At 38.8% G+C, this 19,185-nt stretch overlaps 1 protein-coding gene across 2 annotated transcripts; it reads left to right on the forward strand.

The window, feature by feature from the left end:
* Positions 1-6,341: 6,341 nt before the first annotated feature.
* Positions 6,342-16,437, forward strand: MTX3 (metaxin 3). Of its 2 annotated transcripts, XM_008711028.2 has the most exons (9): positions 6,342-6,452; positions 6,946-7,015; positions 7,389-7,465; positions 8,446-8,538; positions 9,094-9,276; positions 9,420-9,496; positions 9,993-10,150; positions 11,417-11,505; positions 14,151-16,437. In XM_008711028.2, exons 1-9 carry the CDS (start codon positions 6,372-6,374, stop codon positions 14,259-14,261), a joined length of 939 nt encoding a protein of 312 aa, XP_008709250.1. In that variant the 5' UTR covers positions 6,342-6,371; the 3' UTR covers positions 14,262-16,437. The 2 variants fall into 2 exon arrangements, with proteins under 2 accessions (XP_008709250.1, XP_008709249.1); XM_008711027.2 differs by lacking the exon at positions 11,417-11,505.
* The last annotated feature ends 2,748 nt before the right edge of the window (positions 16,438-19,185 follow it).

Raw genomic sequence — 19,185 nt, forward strand, 5'->3', positions numbered from 1 at the left:
GTTTTATTTAGTGTTTTTGAGTATATCTCTTTGTATACTCTTCTTAGTGGTTGCTCGGTATTACAATATACATATATAACTCATTACAGTCTCCCGGTATATGATGCTTTATCACTTTGAGTGAAATATAAAAACCTTATTTCCTTTTAGGACCCTTTACCATCTTCACTTTTAAAACAGAATTTTCCAGGGGTGCCTGGGTGGCTCAGTTGGTTAAGTCTGCCTTCAGCTCAGGTCATGATCTCAGGGTCCTGGGATTGAGCCCCACGTTGGGCTCCCTGCTCAATGGAGAGTCTGCTTCTTCCTCTCCCTCTGCCCTTCCTCTTTCTTGTGATTTCTCTCTGTCTCTCAGATAAATTTTTTAAATCTCAAAAAAAATTTAAAAAAAATAGAATTTTCCTGTTTGATTGTTATGTCAGATAACATTACTGTTTTTTTTTTCATTTAATTCTTTTTCATACAAAACACAGACATCAGGTTCACTATGCTGGAAGAACAGAATGAATCCCTTTCAATATATACCACTTGCCTGATAGCCTGGATACCAAATGAATGAATGAAGCTGGCCCCCTATTTACACTTCTGGGCAATGAAGTAGCATTGGAGGAAGCCACAGAACAACGGTGCTAACCTAGTTAGATTTAAAGATGGCTGAGCCCCATTGCTGAAGCTATAGGTTCTATCTTCTTTCCATTCATAGGATCTACTCCCTCTTCCTTGTTATCCTCAGGACCAAACTTTAAGTGGTACTAGAACCCAGGTCTCCACATAGGACTTCCAACAGATGGAACTGGTAAAATTTAAGTTGATCCTGTTAATGTTCTCTAGCTAACTTCATTTCAATTTAAAAAGAGGTTGAATAAATATTTAAAGAATAATAGTGAAGAGAAGGGCCATATGCACCCCAATGTTCATAGCAACATTGTCCACAATAGCTAAATCGTGGAAGGAGCCGAGATGCCCTTCAACTGATGACTGGATTAAGAAGATGTGGTCCATATATACAATGGAATATTACTCAGCTATCAAAAAGAACAATTTCTCAACATTTGCTGCAATATGGACGGCACTGGAGGAGATAATGCTAAGTGAAATAAGTCAAGCAGAGATGGTGCACCAGGTGTTATACGCAACTAATGAATCATCAAACTTTACATCAAAAACCAGGGATGTACTGTATGGTGACTAACATAATATAATTAAAAAAATATTATTATAAAAAAAAATAAAAAAAATAAATTTAAGCACTGAAAAATTAAAAAAAAAAAAAGAATAACTGAAAGGGCACTGAATTATTAGCCTGTCCATGGCTCTCACTTGATTTGTCTCCTTCATACTAATTTAAATTTGACCTCTGTCACTGTCAGTAATACTTCCAATCATTTTCTAAAAAAGATTATCTATCATCTATCTATCTACCTATCTATCTATCTATCTATCTATCTATCTATCTATCTATTTTAGAGAGATAGCGTGTGCGCTGGAGCACGTGCCCAGGGCTTGTGCATGAGTGGGGGAGGGGGCAGGAGAGGAGGGACAGAAAGGGAGGGAGAGGAAGACAGAAAGAATCCCAAGCAAACTCTGAGCTGAGTATGGAGGCAGAGGCCGGACTGTATCTCAAGACTGAGACCATGATCTGAGCTGAAATCATGAGTTGGTCACTTAACTGACTGAGCCACCCAGGTGCCCCTCCATTCACTCTTCACTAACTCCCCAGTACATTCTCTAAATTATCCTCTTTCTGTTCAAAGCCCCAATCTCTCTCTCTGACTCTTTTGATTTGTTTTCTAGGTAACTGATTTGTTTGAAGGTAACTGGTTTGGGCTAACTCAGCATCCCATGCTCTCCTTGAACCTTCCTTTAGTGTTGGAGAGAAAGCCTCTCGCATTTTCAGTGCCAGCTCCACTACTCATGCTCTTGATCTCAGCCTTTCAACTCTTCGGGTAATTCTGAGAACCCTAAGAATAGGATACTGGGCGTTTCTCTCTCTGGCATCTTCAGACTTGGCTCACTAGCAGCCACTTTTGTCTTCATATGTCTGTAGATTCATCTTGTCATCTCCTTCAAAACATTTATCTTGAGTCTTCTGCTCCTGTCCCATTCCTTTCCTTTCTTTATCTGCCATATGCCTCATGATCTTATACTTGCCCCTATTCCTAATACCATGTTCTTCAGCAATCCCTTGCAATTTGATTTCAAACAACCTATGCAATGAAAAACGCTCAGTACAAGGATGCCAGGTGATTTCCTTCTAAAAATATTCAGCAGCGTCTTCTCACACTATTTTCACAACATTTTGCTTCATTTAACACAACTGATGGGTTCCTAAAACCCTTCCTCCTATGGTGTCCACGCACCTTCCATTCCTGACAATGCGCACCTGTTGATACTGTATTTAAACTTTAACTCTTCTTTTTTACCTTCTCAAAACTACATATTTCCATGCCTTCCAATATCACCAATTCTGGTTCTCAAGTTAGTCAATCAACAGTCTTCCTGATCAGTCTCCAGCTTATTATCAAATTCAGCATCCATTTATTTAAGATTCTTTGTCACATTCATTCCCATCTCTACAACTTAATGTAGCATAGCCCATGTGGAATCCCTTCCCTGTGCTAATCTAAATCCAATGTACCCAGCCTTCCTGCAAGGTCAGCTAAAGTCCTACCTCTTCCATTAGGCCTTCACTAAGCAGAGCAGTACATTGAAGTCCTTTGTCTAAAACCGCATTAGACTTGGGGTCTCTTGATAAAATGGTACCCCTAATTACCTCTGGTTACCTCAAATATGTAGGCCTTGTCAACTATCTGTCCGAAATCATGAACAATGAATGTAAGTTTTTATTCTCTGATAGCCCAGCAGTGTGTGCTGGGCATACAGAAGTTGCTTAAGGAACTTATTTAATGCCTTAATACTAAATAAATATTTTTGAAATAGGTCATGATAGTACTATCTTGGCATTGAGAACTTCACTTTGAGTGAAACTAGGATTTTTAACAGACTACTTAGAAGGCTACCAGCAGTATGACATAGTGATTAAGAGTACAAGCCTAGAGAGCCTGGGTTCAAATCCTGATTCTATCATCTATTGGCTGGGTGAGCTTGGGAAGGTTAATTAACATCTTTGTGCCTTAATTTCGCTCCTTGAAAGCAGGGGAATGTAACAGTACCTACCTACTGGAATCACTATGAAGATCAAATGAGTTATGTCAGATACATGAGACAATTTCTGGCATGTAGAAATTGCTGCATGAATGTTAGCAATTATTAAATGCTTATTATACATAGCATGATAGTATCTCAGAGCTAAAAGAATGCTCACTTCATATGTGAATAAGTTGAGGAAGAAAGGTAAAATGATTGGCTCAAGGTCTTACGGTTAGTTAGGGGGAAACTCAGAAACCAACTCTTCTGACTTCTATTCAGTGTTTGCTTTTCCTCCCCAAAGATCTTATATCTGAACACGAACTAAATTATAGAAGTTTAGAGTTGAAAGGGACATTCAAGCATCTTTAGTTCAACTTTCTCACAAATGACCATACTGCACAATCACTTGTCACAAACCTTTCATCTTCGGTGACAGTACCATTTCACAGATTCTTAATCACTCAGACAAAAAGATCCTAATAGAACTTGCACCACGGCTTTCAAGTTAGGAAACACAGGAGGGATAGAAATTGATGCCAAGGTCAGGTCCCCTGAGTTCACATGACTATCACTAGATGAGGCCATTTTTAATGTCCATCTTTTGAAAAATAATATTTCTTTTTAAGAGAAAACATTGCCTGGAATACTCATTATAAAGCTGTGATTCAAGTCATCCCACACATATGTGAATGTTTTGCAGATAATATGTTTCCTAGTAGGAATCTGAAATTATGATTTTGATGAACTCTGAACAACACACTTTAGCATCCAGAAAAAGGCACAGGGGCCAACTATCCATACCAGGCATAATTTCTGAAGGTTTCAACTTTCTGCATGGTTCTCTGGAACAACATTCAGCCTAGTTGTGCAATCAGCTGTGCTAGGATTTTAAAATTCAATCTAGCAAATACAGACTCTCAGGAGGAATTGCAACAATGAAAGATGGCTATTAAATAGACACAAATAAACCTGTGTGTAAGGATTCTCTCATCAGATGCAATAGCCTGCTATTTTCTGTCTCAATTCAATGCTAAGAGGAGAGATTTAATTTCTCTTTAATGCAAATGAAATTGTCATATGTAACAGCAGCAGTAAGGGAGAAAGCTGAACTAATTATGTGTCCATAAAAAATGTGCATCCGTTACCTACCCCACCCCCACCCTGCAAACAAGACTAAGGTAATCCACATTTTCTGTGTATGATTATTTTAAAGATTTTATTTATTGAGAGAGAGAGAGAGTGAGCAAGCAGGAGGAGAAGCAGAGGGAGAGGGACAAGCAGACTGCGCTGAGCGCAGAGCCCCATGTGGGGCTTGATGTGGGACTCAATCTCATGACCCTGAGATCATGACCCTGAGATCGTGACCTGAGCCAAAATCAAGAGTTGGATGCTTAACTGACTGAGCCACCCAGGCGCCCCAATCTGTATATGATTACTTTAAATGCCTGACTGCAGTATATGGACTCTGAGCTTTATGGTTTAGGATTTTAATGCTCAAAACAGGGAGGTCCTATTTCTTTAATCTGAAAGTTGAATTACTTTCTTTACCCTGAAGACTGAACAGACAGCCTCTGCTGATCCCAGAGAGGATGCATCATTCCTGGTTTGTGCTTCCATAGTATTTTATTTATGTCTCGAACTTCACTCATGATAATCTGACTTGTTACGCTTAGTTGTATGTTTCCATTGTGGACTATAAACTGAGACTAGAGTTCAGGTCTTATTTATCTCTGTATTCTTCCAGAACCTCACAGTGTCTTGGATACAGTAGTGCTCAATAAATGTTTTGATATTTGGCTTCAATGGTGCATATATTAAGCATTTCACATTTATAAAGTATTATCAATGGATTCCCACCTTTGATATACTTTATCCTTCCCATTTCTGAGAACTCTTGCCTTTGAAACATGGGGAAAAAATTTTTAGCAGATTGACGCTGCAATTTAGATGGCTATATAAACCATCTAACCCTAGGGAATGCCTATCAATTCTTTGTTGAATTGTAATTTTATGAAAATTTGCAGAGGTTTCTTTTGCACTTACAGTTGTTTAAGGGGAGCCAAGTACCTCAGTGTGGCAGAGTTAAGGAAAGAACTCAGAGAAATGACTGGAAGGGTATCCCAGAAAGACTGTTGCACCTTCTAGAAGAAGGACCCAGCACCCAAGTCCTAACTCCAGGACCCTGTAAGCATGACAGGATCATGGCATTCTGAAGGCCTATTTTTCCTCCTTAACAGCTTCTCTGACAACTGTCAGGGTGATGTTCAAAAGAACATTTAGTTCATGCCCACAGGTTGGCTGGCTATATCATCTGTAGGGCCCAGTAGAAAATAAAAATGGAAGCCGCCTTGTTCAAAAGTTCAGAATTTCAAGACAATAGCAGCAGAACATTAAGGCAATTCTGGGCCCTTCTATGCATAGGGCCCTGTGTGACTACACAGGTCTCACATCTATGAAGCCACCCTGTTCTGTCTTCAGAGAGTTTTCAGTGCAGCGAAAGGCAAAAAAATCTGTATAGACTAGAAGCTACAGTTTAAGTGTGTACAAGGGTCTGTGGGAATCCCAAAGTTCCTAACTTTGTAAAATCATCCCAGAGAAGGTGATAGTTAAGCTCACTTTTGAGGGAGCAGTGGCAGGGAAAGGAGATATTCCAGACTGAAAAAAGGCAGAATTCACTTGACAAATTTTAGTAATGGGGTTATCTTTAAGAAGAGTGGAGCAAGTGAACATGAGGGTGACATAATTAAGATTGAGAGTGGGAAGAAGCAAAAGTCAAATGTATGGGTAAGGGGTTGAACAATTACTGAGTGCCTATTGTATGTCAAGTTATTTCTCCCTGTGTCATAATTTTAAACACAACAATCCTTCTGTTTTACACATGGGTTAATTTAGGCCCAAGGTAATAATGTTCAAAGGGTTTGGAGCACACCAGGCACCCAATAAATATTTGAGGACTGCCAGGTGGATGTATCATCTTAAGGGCCAGGACTCTTAACCATTAGGCCAGGCTGATTCTAAGTGGGCTTTTATTTTTTATTTATTATTTTTTTAAATTTAAATTCAATTAGCCAAGGTAAGTGGGCACTTAACTCCTCACTGCTCCTTGCCACATCTCTTCAAAATCCAAAGGTACTCTTCCCTCCCGTCGCCCCGCCCCGTGTTTCAACGTGCCGGAAATTGGGCAGATAAGTACTTCCGGTGTAGCAAAGGTCGGCCCCGGCAAGATGGCGGCCCCCTTGGAGCTCAGTTGCTGGGGAGGTGGCTGGGGGCTCCCATCGGTGCACTGCGAGTCCCTGGTGGTGATGGTGAGGCCGCCTTGCGGGCCAGGGCGCAGGAAAAATGGGCGGGGCCAGAGGCGCGAGGCTGGCTGGGCCTGGTCTCCGCCGCTCGNNCGCGGTTCCCTGCGGCGCTGCAGGGCCGAGAGTGGCCGGGTAGCTTCTCGCTGCACCTCGCTGGGATCCTTCCCTTGGAGTCACAGCCTGGCCTGTGACCCCGCCGAGGCCTGGCGGGAGAGTCCTGGCTTTCCCGCTTGGCACCGAGTCTAATCAGCCTTGCGGAGCTTTCTGGGCGGTGGAATGAAAAGCCAAGGCTGGGTGCGCGCGCGCCCCTCTCTGCATCCCCCAAACAAATTCTCAGAAAGATGGGTAGCTGGCGCGCGGGTCCTCGGCTGTCTGGAGAGGGACACAGCCCGCGCGTGTCAGGCGTTTCTGCCTTAGGGGGACCAGGCTGTAAAGTAAAGCTGCTCTGCAGATTTGCACTATGTACTGTCTAAATGTTTTATTGCAAACTTTCTTTCAGGCTTACGCCAAATTTTCTGGTGCACCCTTGAAAGTCAATGTCATAGATAACACCTGGAGAGGTTCAAGAGGTACAGTGTAAACGTTTAATACACCTTCCTGCTCTTTTTAAAGTGACTCCCCCTTCCTCCCCGAATTTAAACCTGTGAGGCATATAGCCATGGAGTAGTACCTTGGGGTTTCAATTTCTTCTTACCATGACCTTGGCTGTATGTTGCTTATGGTGTGATCATTCAGAGTAATACTTTAAAGTACAAGCCAGATCAATGGAAATTACGAAAAATGACAGTGTTCTCTAGAACTGCTTTGTTAAATTGCAAAAAACTAAGGTGAACTTACTCATTTTCCCCCTCCAAATGTGCAACGGTATAGTTTTTAGGGGATCAGAATTTCTTAAGAGGAAATAGAAACGTTTCCTTGTATGTGAACTGTTTTTGATTATAGGAGATGTACCAATTTTGACAACTGAAGACAACATTGTTTCTCAGCCTGCAAAAATACTAAACTTTTTAAGAAAACAGGTGGGTGGTTCCTTTCTCACATGTTCCTTGAATATTAGTTAAAAAAAAAAAACTCTCAAAAAACATTTTTAAGTTTGGGTTGTTTTTTTTTTTTTTAATTTCGTTTTTTTACCAAATCAGTAGATAATTGGAGATACCTCAGGTTTGATATAAAAATAGACTTGAGAATTACTGCTCTGAATCCTGAGTTGTATTGTGATTTGAAAGTCATATAGTGAGGTATATACTCAATTTATATTTTCATGTACATTTTTGGATTTGATTGATGTTTAGACATAAGCAGATTCATTGAGGCCATCTTCACTCTTACTGATAGGATTGTCAATTTAGTCACAAAGCTGCTATACACTTTCTGCTATATATGACATCTGAGTTCCTACCAACTAGCAACTATTTTATTTTTAAATAATACTTGACTGGAGAGTTGCAATTAAATGTTTCATGAAGTAATGTATCCAAAATGTGTGAGCATGTAAAGGTTTGTATAATGTATCCAAAATATTGAAACATGCAAAGACTTTTATAAATACCAAAGGTATAATTGGTTTTGCCAATACTTTTCTTAAGAAAATAAGCCCTGTGTCAACAAAATTTAGAACTGTTCTAAATTGGGAGGTTTTCTTTCTTTTCTCATGGGGAAAAATGCAACAAATTATAATTTCTTCCTTATTGTTAAAAATAATAGCTTCTGTTTAAGTTTGTACTATATGCCATGCACTAAACTAGGTCATAAACAATCACTGAATAATAGCAGTTAACAACAACAACAACAAAAACACAATATTTATTGACCTTACTGTGTGTGATGTGCTAAGAACTGTATTTGCATTAAGCAGCATTTGTCACTGAATTTGTATTTATCCTTTTAATATCATATTTGCCATTTTTGAGGAAGAATATAGGAATCTTAATTCATTTAGCTTCACTGTTTTGGGATGCCCTTGACTTCTCAAGTGTTTTGGTTTTATATTTTTTCATAGAAATACAATGCTGATTATGAACTCTCAGCAAAACAGGGGGCAGATACACTGGCTTACATTGCTCTCATCGAAGAGAAGCTTCTTCCTGCAGTGGTGAGCATTGGTATTGTAGTGACCTACTAAAAATATACTTCAGTCTATTTAGAAGGAACATAATGAGAAAGGCTTCAGAGAGGAAATTTCATTTACGTATTAATCTTGATTCTTTTATGTTACTGTGAAACTGGATTGTTAGACATTCAACTAAGACATGAAACAATGAAGTGAAAGATAATGTCATTTTGGAAGTAAAAGTTATTTGTGGAAGGTGGAGTTTGTTGCTCCCATGTATAGAATTTAGCTAACTATAATTCATTCATTCAACAAATATTTATTGAGCACATACGTGCCAGGCCTTGTTCTGGGTGCCTGGGATATAGCAATCAACAAATCCATGTGTTTAAAATCTTGTTGTATCCTTGAGTCATTCTAACTGGGAAAGTTGTATGGAGCTACTTTATACAAAGATATTTATTAAAAACTTTCACATTGATTGGATGACCTTTCATTTAACAAAAGAACATGCTTGTAGTGCGTTTGTTTTTGGTTTTGTTTTGTGTGGGTTTTTGTTTGTTTGTTTGATTTTAGTTGTTTTTGTTTGGTTTGCAGCTTCACACATTCTGGGTTGAGAGTGACAATTACTTGACTGTGACAAAGCCATGGTTTGCTTCACGAATTCCTTTTCCCTTGAGTTTGATCCTGCCTGGAAGAATGTCTAAGGGAGCACTAAATAGAATTCTCCTGACCAGAGGAGAGCCTCCCCTCTACCACCTCCGAGAAGTGGAAGCTCAGGTATGGTTGGAATTACTTTCAAAGCGAGGGCCCTCCAGAGGAGGGACAAGAGAGACAGCAGAGATGAACATACCTAAATGCCTGCCTGAAAGGAGCTCTAGAGCATCCTTCCTACTTTTGAGTTGTGATTTCATCCTTATTAGATATACAGAGATGCCAAGGAGTGCCTAAATCTTCTGTCAAACAGATTGGGAACATCTCAGTTTTTCTTTGGAGAGACGTGAGTGCATTCCCTTAAAAATCATTTTGATGTTTTGTGTGCATATAGTCAACGAACAGTTACTTAAAGCAAGTCCTCTTGCCCCCCCATTTATGAGTTTTTTACTTTAAAAAAAAGATTGAATGGGCTACTCTAGTAAACTTTTTCTGTCCATGGTAATCAAACATTGACTCAGTCTGCTATCTCTGTGAATTTAAAATATCTAAGGCTATTCCCACCCTGTCTGCTATCTGTATGTAACACTTGTGAGTAAAAAATGCATCTTTAATTTATAACTTTTCTTCTAAATAAAATAAATGGTAAGAGTATTTAAAAAACTACTGAATAAAACCCCCATTATATCATTTTTATAAGCTCAAATGTGTAGTAAATCTTTTAAAAGGCTATATTATATACTCCAGAATTGGCAAATGTATTTGAGAATAAGTATTTTTAACATAATCCCAAGTCAATATTTTCCTATGTGTTTTTAAAAAAATCCTTAATTGATTTTTAGGCCATCTACCTTGGATGCCTATGTGTTTGGTTTCCTCGCACCACTTTATAAAGTACGCTTTCCTAAAGTTCACTTACAAGAACACTTGAAACAGCTCTCCAACCTGTGCCGCTTCTGTGACGACATCCTAAACAGTTATTTTAGGCTTAGTCTTGGAGGTAAGCTGGCTTCTCTTTAGCTAATCTGTGTTTGCATAAACTATCTGCATATTCTTCTATGGACGTATAAGCAAAACTCATGACTTACTGAAGAAATTTGTGTGTTGTCTTTAAATGTTGAATTATAGCACTTGAAAAAGATGCACTTTTCCAAATTTATTCCCATATATTTGTTCTACTTTAAACAGAGAAATGCCTTTTGTCTATTCTTCTAGACTTTATACATTTCTTGCCTCTCGTTCTTTAAATATTGCCCTTTTGAAGTGGATCATTTTCTTCCAAAAGTTAACCCCAGGTATTTGTTAAGTCCCTGCTGAAAGATACCATTTATCCTAATGCAAATGGGCAATTATTTTAAATGTTGCTTCTAGCATTTTCCTGCATGAACAGAAATCAGCAGCAGATTGATTTGGGTGAGGTACACTCCCATGATTCCACTACTTGAAAACTGATTGCATCAGACTGGAGGTATTGTAAATAGAGGGTCCCCGTCACTTAGGATATGATTTCTTGGGAGTGTGGGGCCTTGTGCTTAAGTGATCGGAATACGAAATTTGTATTGGGGAGTTGGTAGAAATTGTCCTTTTAAGAAACAGAAGTTACAAGGATAACTGGTTTAGGGACAGTTTATTTTTCAGCGTGGGTTATGTGAGAGAGAGAGAGAGAGAGGGATTAGCAGTTTGAGAGTCATGAAACTAAGTAACTTTCAGCCTTGTTACTCTGAAACAGTGATTAGCAAACCTGGCTACAGGACAAATACAGAATCTTGGCTCCTATGACAGATTTTACCGAATTAGAATCTCACAGGGATAGAGCCCAGGAACCTGTATTTTTTAAGTCCCTCCAAATACAGTGGATGTCTGGTTGATAGCCGTTTGGGAGTCACTGCCTAAGAAAGCTATCCCAGTCATTTTGACTAAAGGCCTAGTTGGTATGCGTGGGGAAAAGGTACAACTCAAATTGGAGAAGGAAATGAGGACTGCTGTGCTCTTTTACTAATGACTTTGGCTAACTGCATAACACTTGGCTGTCTACTTAATAGACAAATTTAGTCTTTTTGTTTAGGGTTTGGTTTTGGAGCATTACTATCCCTCTTAACTTGGCCTTTGAACCCATAACGGTTTTTCACTTTGCCTGGTTTTATTGATTTATTTTTGGAGGGCAGCATACTTGGGAGGGTGGATAGACTCAAAATTCTTTCAGTCTAAACAGCTTTAAAGACTTTCAAATTTTTCTGTCTTTCTGATTTCTGTCCTGGCTTCTTAGGCATCTCTCCTGCTGGACAAGAAACGGTAGACGCAAATCTGCAGAAACTCACACAACTTGTAAATAAGGAATCCAACTTGATTGAAAAGGTCAAGTTTACTTCAATCATTATTTTATAGTAGTTTAGTATTTTCCTTTCTGAAATTAATATTGTAACTTTAATTGTAAAGTTAATATGCATTAACTTTACCCTCTTAGTTTTTTTTAAGTTTATTTTTTCATAAAGCTGCTCAAATATACGTTTATTAAAGTTGTACGTAACGTAGTGTTTCAAAGCCAATAGTGGCCTGATTACTTTGATAGTCGTATTGGGTTTACTTTTACCACATAATTAGTAATTTTTCAACTTAGGAGACCCAGAAGCCTTAAAGGCTTTAAAAACAAAACAAAACAAAACCAAAACACTCCTTGTTTATCTGTTTCAGTCTCTGAAGGTTAACATGTCTTGAGATCATAAGCACCTGTGCTTGTCCTTTCTTAATAGCACTATGATGTCTTTTTCTTTCTTCTACTTAAACTGTGTTATTTTTTTCTCCTTCCTTTCTTTCCTTCTCTGTTCTAAATGCCGCCTATGGTTTTTCATCAGTGGGGATATTTTGCCACTTTGGGGTTGCTCATTTGGTGAGAGAGAGATTGAGGAAGTAGGTAGGGGAGACAGCCAGTAATGGAAATTTCAAAGGTGATTCTAATTGGAAAAACACAAGAGAGTTATGCATTTTTCCCCCACGTGTCTGATAAACTTGCTTTTTTTTCTCATACCAGTGAATGATACTTCATTCTTTCCCTAACTGATGAGGCACTGTGGCCTCATAACACCGGCTCGCAGCTTCTGAGCTCTCAGGAGCCGGCACCGTGCTCTGTGAGCGTTACCAGTTGTCCCGTTGACTCCTCACAGCAGCTCTGTGCGCGCAGCTGCTCTGTCAGCCCTATTACAGTACAGATGAGGATACTGAAGCTTCGAGAGTAGCGTATGTTCCCTGCCCAAGGTCGTTCAGCTGGCTAGAGGCAGAGAGGGAATTTGAACCCTGGAGATTGGATTCCAGCACAGGCTCTGCAGTTAGCCAGCCGCAAATGAAGGAAATACATGAAATTCTGAGTCCAGTACTCGTAGTACTAGTAGCCAGAAACCGCCACTCTCTGGGATGACCATTCTGTTTCTTCTTACAGTATTTCATGTGTGCTTAGAACATGAGACGTGAATAGGACTGAACAGTAAAACTGTAAAAGACCAGTACTAAAGTTTCGGTGGGCTGACTGCACACCAAGTTTGTCTTCTTAGCCCAACTCAGTCAATCCCCTGAGAGGAAAAATATTGAGTGTTAAGTGTGGGTAGTGAAAAGATGATTCGGGTTGTTTTTGACACTTAATTGCTAGGTAAGGGCCATCCAGGAGAGTTTTCATTTTCTCGGTGTGGCAAATTCATGACAGACATGTAGAGGGAACCACAAGATACCTACCTGTGCAGAAAGGGAACCCAAGAGGCGCTGTGACTATTTTGTACACTTCCATCTTGGGTCATCATCAATATATGAAAGTGTCCTAACTCTAAATCGGGCACTGTCCTTTCCACCCCTGTTTCATAGCTGCTCTCCAGTGTGGTTCACTGTTGGCTACAAGGCATTAGAGCAACAAATCTATTGGCTACTACAGTTCACCATTTGGACAATCTAGAGCTTAAAAAAAGAAAGTAATATTTGAGGAACTTAATTCTTGTAAGAAAAAAGTATGGCAACACAGTTGATTCAAGTCGTTCACTGGGAATACTTTTTTCCACTGGAAAATTAAAAGTTAATCTTTTATCCTCTTTGCTTTCCTGTAAGTTGCATGTGCCTCTGCTGAGACATCTCCTCGGTGCTTTATAAGAGCATCTGGAGAAGATAAGACAGTTTTGCTCTGCACATGCTCAAAACTCTAGAAAAGCCTACTTATCAAGTGGGTACTCAGGTGCTGTATGCTGTCGGTTTGGGGTCCTTGGTGGCAGCTGCTTTCAAGTCTCCTGAAGTTGAGCTGACCGAGAACTCAACACCAGGCTCTGAACCTTGCACTCCGTGGGGCCCCTGCTTAAGGGTAGCTTCCTCAGGTCTGACTCAGTTCTAAATAATCCCTCTCCTAGTGTTTCCAGGGATGCTAATGTCTTCCTGAGGGGAGTACAGGTCATTTTCACTGAGGCACTGAGGTCTGGTTGAAAGAACAAAAGTATTGGAACAAGAAGACCGGGGCTCTAATTTCAACTGGTGATACTAGCTTTGCAACCTAATGCAAATTTCTTAATCTTTCTGAGCTCTGTTTTGCTAATATGCAAAATAGGGAATGATCATCTTCCATTTTGCCTTCACAGTTGTGTTGGGAAGATAAAAAGAGGTATTGTGCGTGAACATAATTTGTAAACTGGGGAGCTCAGTGTGTCAGAAGTATTGCTTTTACACTTCCTATTGGAAGATCTCTTAAGTTGTGACCTGATTGAGTTCAGAATATTCATTTTATGGAATTACTATAATTTGCGAAGGCATCAAAGATGGGCAGTTTGGCTTTTATACATATACTGAGTTCGCTGGTATTGGAGGTACAACATTTCGAGTTCCTGAGAGATGATTTGTAAGAAAAAGGTTTCTCAAGCAGTCCCGGAACCATACAGTTCTGTACTCTTCTAGGCTATAGCTTGGACGGGGAGACCACAGTCCACATACGTGGTGCCACAGCCGTTAGTCAGCTGTACCTTTTGTATGTTCCACAGATGGATGACAATCTTCGCCAAAGCCCTCAGCTTCCTCCTCGGAAACTGCCAACACTTAAATTGACTCCAGCAGAAGAAGAAAGTAATTCCTTACAACGCCTATCGCCCTGACAGTCGTCCTGCTTTGTGTCCAAAGTCATATGGTTGTTGCAGTCATCTCTTAGACTACATGTGTGAAGGCAAGAAGAAAATGCCATTAGTAGGTATAAGGAAGGCTCTAAAAAGAACCTTTCTATGACATCTAGTTTTTCTTAATTAAGAAGCTTGTATTTTAGCTTGGCAGTGCACTTTAGATAACATCAGAGTGAATGCTAAATGAACTTGGGGAAAAAAGAAAACACACTGTACTGTATATTAGAAAAAAAAAACACTGCCTTAATCTTGGCAGATTTTTGCCTTTAGTTCACATGTTGCTGACCAAAAGCTACAATTCTGTTCTGAATGTGCACTCTTATTTATTCAAATTAATTTATTAATTTAGTTAGTTTTCTTGGAACAGTTTGAATATCTAATATGTGGCTCTTTGAGGCTTTTTTCTTCTGTTTAGAAATTTGATGCCAATTTTAGACATTAGGAAAAATGTAATATTCTGATATTCTATTTACTTCAGTAGAAAAGCCTGTATTTAAAAAGCAATGAGGAATGTGCTTTTTAATTATGCTCTCAGAAGTGTAATCTTTTGGGGGATCTGAGATATATTTATGTATCAGAGGTGGTTACATATAATATTCATCCGACTGTATGCACTTCAACAGAACATTGGTATTTGCTGGTGTGTTCAATATAAGGTTAGCAAGGACTCTTTCAGTTTATTGGACCAATGGCAGCTTTAGATCTATGTATTTGTAGTACATTTTTAACTCGAGTCCTCTCTTTCTTGGAGTAATTTCAGGAGAACTGAGTGTGTTGGTCATCATTTATCATGCCAGGCTGTAAAGTCTTACTGAGATTTGCCCATTTGTCAGACACTACTCGGCTAGAGTAATAGAAATACCTACTGTGTGCCTGGTCCAAGCTCACCATGCTTAGACCAGTGTTCTTTCATAAGAAGACTGTCACATAGTCAAAAGCTTTATGACAACTTATTATTTTCCATATAGTTTAACTACGGTCAAAGGATCTAATGGACTATTCGGAAATAGCTGTAGTTTTTAAAGAATATTTTCTATTGGTTGCTGAACTGTTAAAGGATTTGCTGTGCAGGTGATTTTACTTAGAACAGAATCTCTCTAATTTTAGTGGCTGAGGTGCTTCTGTTGTCCTAAAACCACTTCTGGGGTTTTTAAAATATAGGATCATGTTTTTGATTAGTGTCTCAAAAGATTACTATGGTGCTCAGCAAATCTTACCACGTCGTGCAGAAACCCCCACGTCAAGAAAACAGCTTTGTAGTCAAGAGACTCCCCTAATTGGAGCTGAATGGAGCTCAGCTGTGTTTGACCTAAATCCTCCCGATTTGTTCTGTATTTAGGTAGCTGTTGAGGCAGGAGTCTCTAAGTCATTGTAAATACTTTTTCTTGAAAGTTTTAATTAAATGAGAAACAAGGTAGTCTTCAAAGTCTTGTTCATCTGTTTGGATGTATTTAGGGAAAGTAACTAATGAGTTTCACCATTACTTCAGCAACGGGTTTGTGTGTTTTGTATTAATTTTCTACTAGATTCCAGCAATCCAAACTCCGTGTGAATTTTCTGTGTTGAAAATCATGACCATAGGACTTTATCGTCCTCCGGATTGATATAAATTGGAGAAAGGCGGTTAACACATTAATCAGACATCTGTTTACGCTCTAGTCAGGGTTGGTCATCTTCAATTATGACTCATATTGAGCCTTCCAAGAAGCATTTGAAGTGGCTTAAAATTGTCAAACATACATAAAACAGGACAATTAAAATTTAGTTTTGGGAAAAATTAAAAATGGGGGAGAAAGAGCTATGTCAACCCTAACAGAGTCTAAAATCAAACAGTAAATTTAACTTCAAGTTTCTCCGTGGGCACAAAGATAATACTGGCTTATGTAAAGTTTTCTGTCAATAAAACTAATACCCGTGCTAAGGAAAATGTGTTTATATTTTTATGAGAATGTAGAGATCGTGTTCTTATGACACAGAATTCAGCTAATAAGCAGACTGTAACGTTTCACGTGTTGAAAGTTTAATCAAAAGATAGCATTTTAGAGGAACATGTATTTGTCATTTTTAGTAGAAAAGACAGCTGTAAATATGATTTACTTCCTTTTGGTCATTCCTGCTTTGAATTGCCTTTAGCCTTGCACTACACAGGCTAGGATGTTTCCAGACTACCTTTCCTAAGATGCAAAATGTGATTTAGATTAAGTGAGAGTTTATTTTTTTTTAATTTTTTAAAAAATATTTTTATTTATTTATTTGACAGAGATAGACACAGCCAACGAGAGAGGGAACACAAGCAGGGGGAGTGGGAGAGGAAGAAGCAGGCTCATAGTGGAGGAGCCCGATGTGGGGCTCGACCCCATAACGCCGGGATCACGCCCTGAGCCGAAGGCAGATGCCCAACCGCTGTGCCACCCAGGCGCCCCAGATTAAGTGAGAGTTTATACATTGGGCTACTTAGTTGAGCATTTTTGGGATAAGCCAGCAAGATTCCAGGAAGCTGTAACTGAGCATAAGCCCTCCAGGGATGAGCCACACATCTAGGAAGCTCTTAGAAAGGAACAACTTTCCAGATTGGGCAGAGAGCTTGTGATCAGCTTGTCAGGATATGCTCTGGACAAAGTTGGAGTTGCTGAGATAAATGGTCCACGGTGTTTAACACAATACTGTGAGCTACTTTCTTTAGGATGTGATGGTGGCATATGACCAAAGGGACTGTGTTTGTGTTTATATTTGTTGGTAGTGTAGGATTAGAAAATCAGTCAGGTAATTCCCGTAAGATAAAGATCCTCCATCAGCAAACTGCCACCGGTCATCCATAAGACTGGCCATTTCTTTGAACACTAAAGACACTGTAAAGAGCACTGAGGAGAGTCATTTCCTTCACAATGTTTTTTTTTACCCTACAAGGATTGGCACTGACAAATTTCAACATAGATATGTTTGTATTATTTTGGGGGCACTAGTCAATTCAAGATTTTTACAATAAATCCAAAGCATTTTGATTTGCACTTGTAATTTCTAGTCGTTTATATTGCTAGATTTATTAACATGAAGAAATAAGGGAGCTTATTTCAATCACAGATAAGTTATAATTTTCAGAAGTCTACAAAAATGGAAAGAAACTAGACATCAAAAGAGGCAGAAATTGGTAAAAGTGATAGAATCTCAGAAAACCAATTTTTTAAGGTGCCTTCATGTGATAAAAGTGGTATTTGAAGTCAGCAGTATGTTTTCATAGAGCCTCTTCCAAGAATATATATTCACCAGGCCTATTAGATTTTTTGGCAGTTTTCCATAAACGGTCAAAAGTGTTAATAACCCTTTAAAACCAAAATATAAGTACTTAAAGACAAGAAGCTGAGTGATGGTTACACAGTCTCTGTACTATTTTTGGAACTTCTTGTGAGTCTGTATTTCAAAATAAAAGGGTTTTAAAAAGTAAATAAATTTATCATTAGCTACATAAACTATGATTTAAATCTAATGATTCAAACATAGTATTTAGTATTCAGATACAGACAAATACATAATATACATTAAATATAATTTACCTCCTTAAGTTTAAAGAAAGAAACACCTCAGGTTTGTAACGAATGATTATCTAGAGATCTGTTTTGCCTTACCAGAAAAGAAAAAACAACAACCTAAAACCAAGAACTCCATTTCCCTGTAAAATACCCTATGATTTTATATTTGTAGGAGTATCGTCTTCCTGTGGTACTTGGGTTTACTTTTTAGGATAAAATACATTTTAAAAAAGTTCTTCTGTGTCTTCATGTGGTGGTAGTACTTTGCTGTGTTCTCTCTAATTACACGGTGTGACGAGACGGACACTAGGACTGTGCTTTGATGAAGAAAGTGCAGCATGTGTGGTTTTTGTTCTAAGCTCATAGGGATTTCGTAGTTGACTTTGCCTTGGTTTGGTTATTTATATAATTGAAATCCTGAGCAGAGCCACTGAGTATAATTTGGGTTTTAATTATGGTCTTTTGTATATGTTGTTGGCATGAAGAATTATCTTTTGCCTTTTTTTCTTGTTCAGCTCTGTGGAATTTACATTTGCTCTTCAGTATTTTCGTATTTCTTAAATAGATTATTAAGAAATTTATTGTTAATTACATGAACTAAAGGTTTGTAATCCCGTTACCCTCAAAGGTTTGTTGGTTTTTTAAAAAAATATTCTATTTATTTGAGAGAGAGCGAGCGAGCGAGCGTGCACACAAGTAGGGGGAGCGGCAGAGGGAGAGGGAGAAGCAGGCTCCCTGCTGAGCAGAGAGCCCGATGTGGGGCTCAGTCCCAGCACCTTGGGATCATGACCCAAGCCAAAGGCAGACGCTTAACCAGCTGAGCCACCCAGGCACCCTTACCCTAAGAGGTTTAACTGAAGTGTCATTAGATCTTCAAAGGGCTGATTTTCACAGAGAATAAAGATGAAGTTTTGGTTTTTTTAAGGGTTTTCAAAATATTTTAGCCCCTGTTTGGATGTAGTTAGGGTTTGCTAGGAAGCCCAAAATCTTGTTGGGATGTTGTGTTTGCTAGGAACCCAGGTTACCAGCCTTAGTAATCACTGTGATTGGGGTGGAGAGGTAGTCTCAGAATCAAAAAGCATACCGAAATTATTTGTTCCAGATGAGGAGGCCAGTGATTACTGATGAGAATTAACATTCTTGAATAATGATATAAGAAAGGGTAACGTTGAGCTGGACCTTTGTAGAGAGGGGAATGCTGTGATAGAAGAATATTCCCTGATTCTTATTAATTTGAAATTATACTGTAAGATTTTTTAAAAACCGTCTTCTAGTTCCTTGGAGAAGAAGGTGTGTTTTGGCAGATTATAATGTTATTATGTGAATAGAGGGTTCTATGGCCAAATAAATTTGGGAAATGCTCGGTTAAGTTACTA

Source organism: Ursus maritimus, unplaced genomic scaffold, assembly GCF_017311325.1.
Source record: "Ursus maritimus isolate PB19 unplaced genomic scaffold, ASM1731132v1 scaffold_5, whole genome shotgun sequence".
Lineage (NCBI taxonomy): Eukaryota > Metazoa > Chordata > Mammalia > Carnivora > Ursidae > Ursus > Ursus maritimus.

Excerpts from the sequence above, each read along its gene's own strand:
- MTX3 (XM_008711028.2), top strand. The coding sequence starts at position 6,372 with ATGGCGGCCCCCTTGGAGCTCAGTTGCTGGGGAGGTGGCTGGGGGCTC. Across the intron at positions 7,466-8,445 it reads TAAACTTTTTAAGAAAACAG|AAATACAATGCTGATTATGA; the intron begins GTGGGTGGTTCC and ends ATTTTTTCATAG. Across the intron at positions 8,539-9,093 it reads AGAAGCTTCTTCCTGCAGTG|CTTCACACATTCTGGGTTGA; the intron begins GTGAGCATTGGT and ends TTTGGTTTGCAG.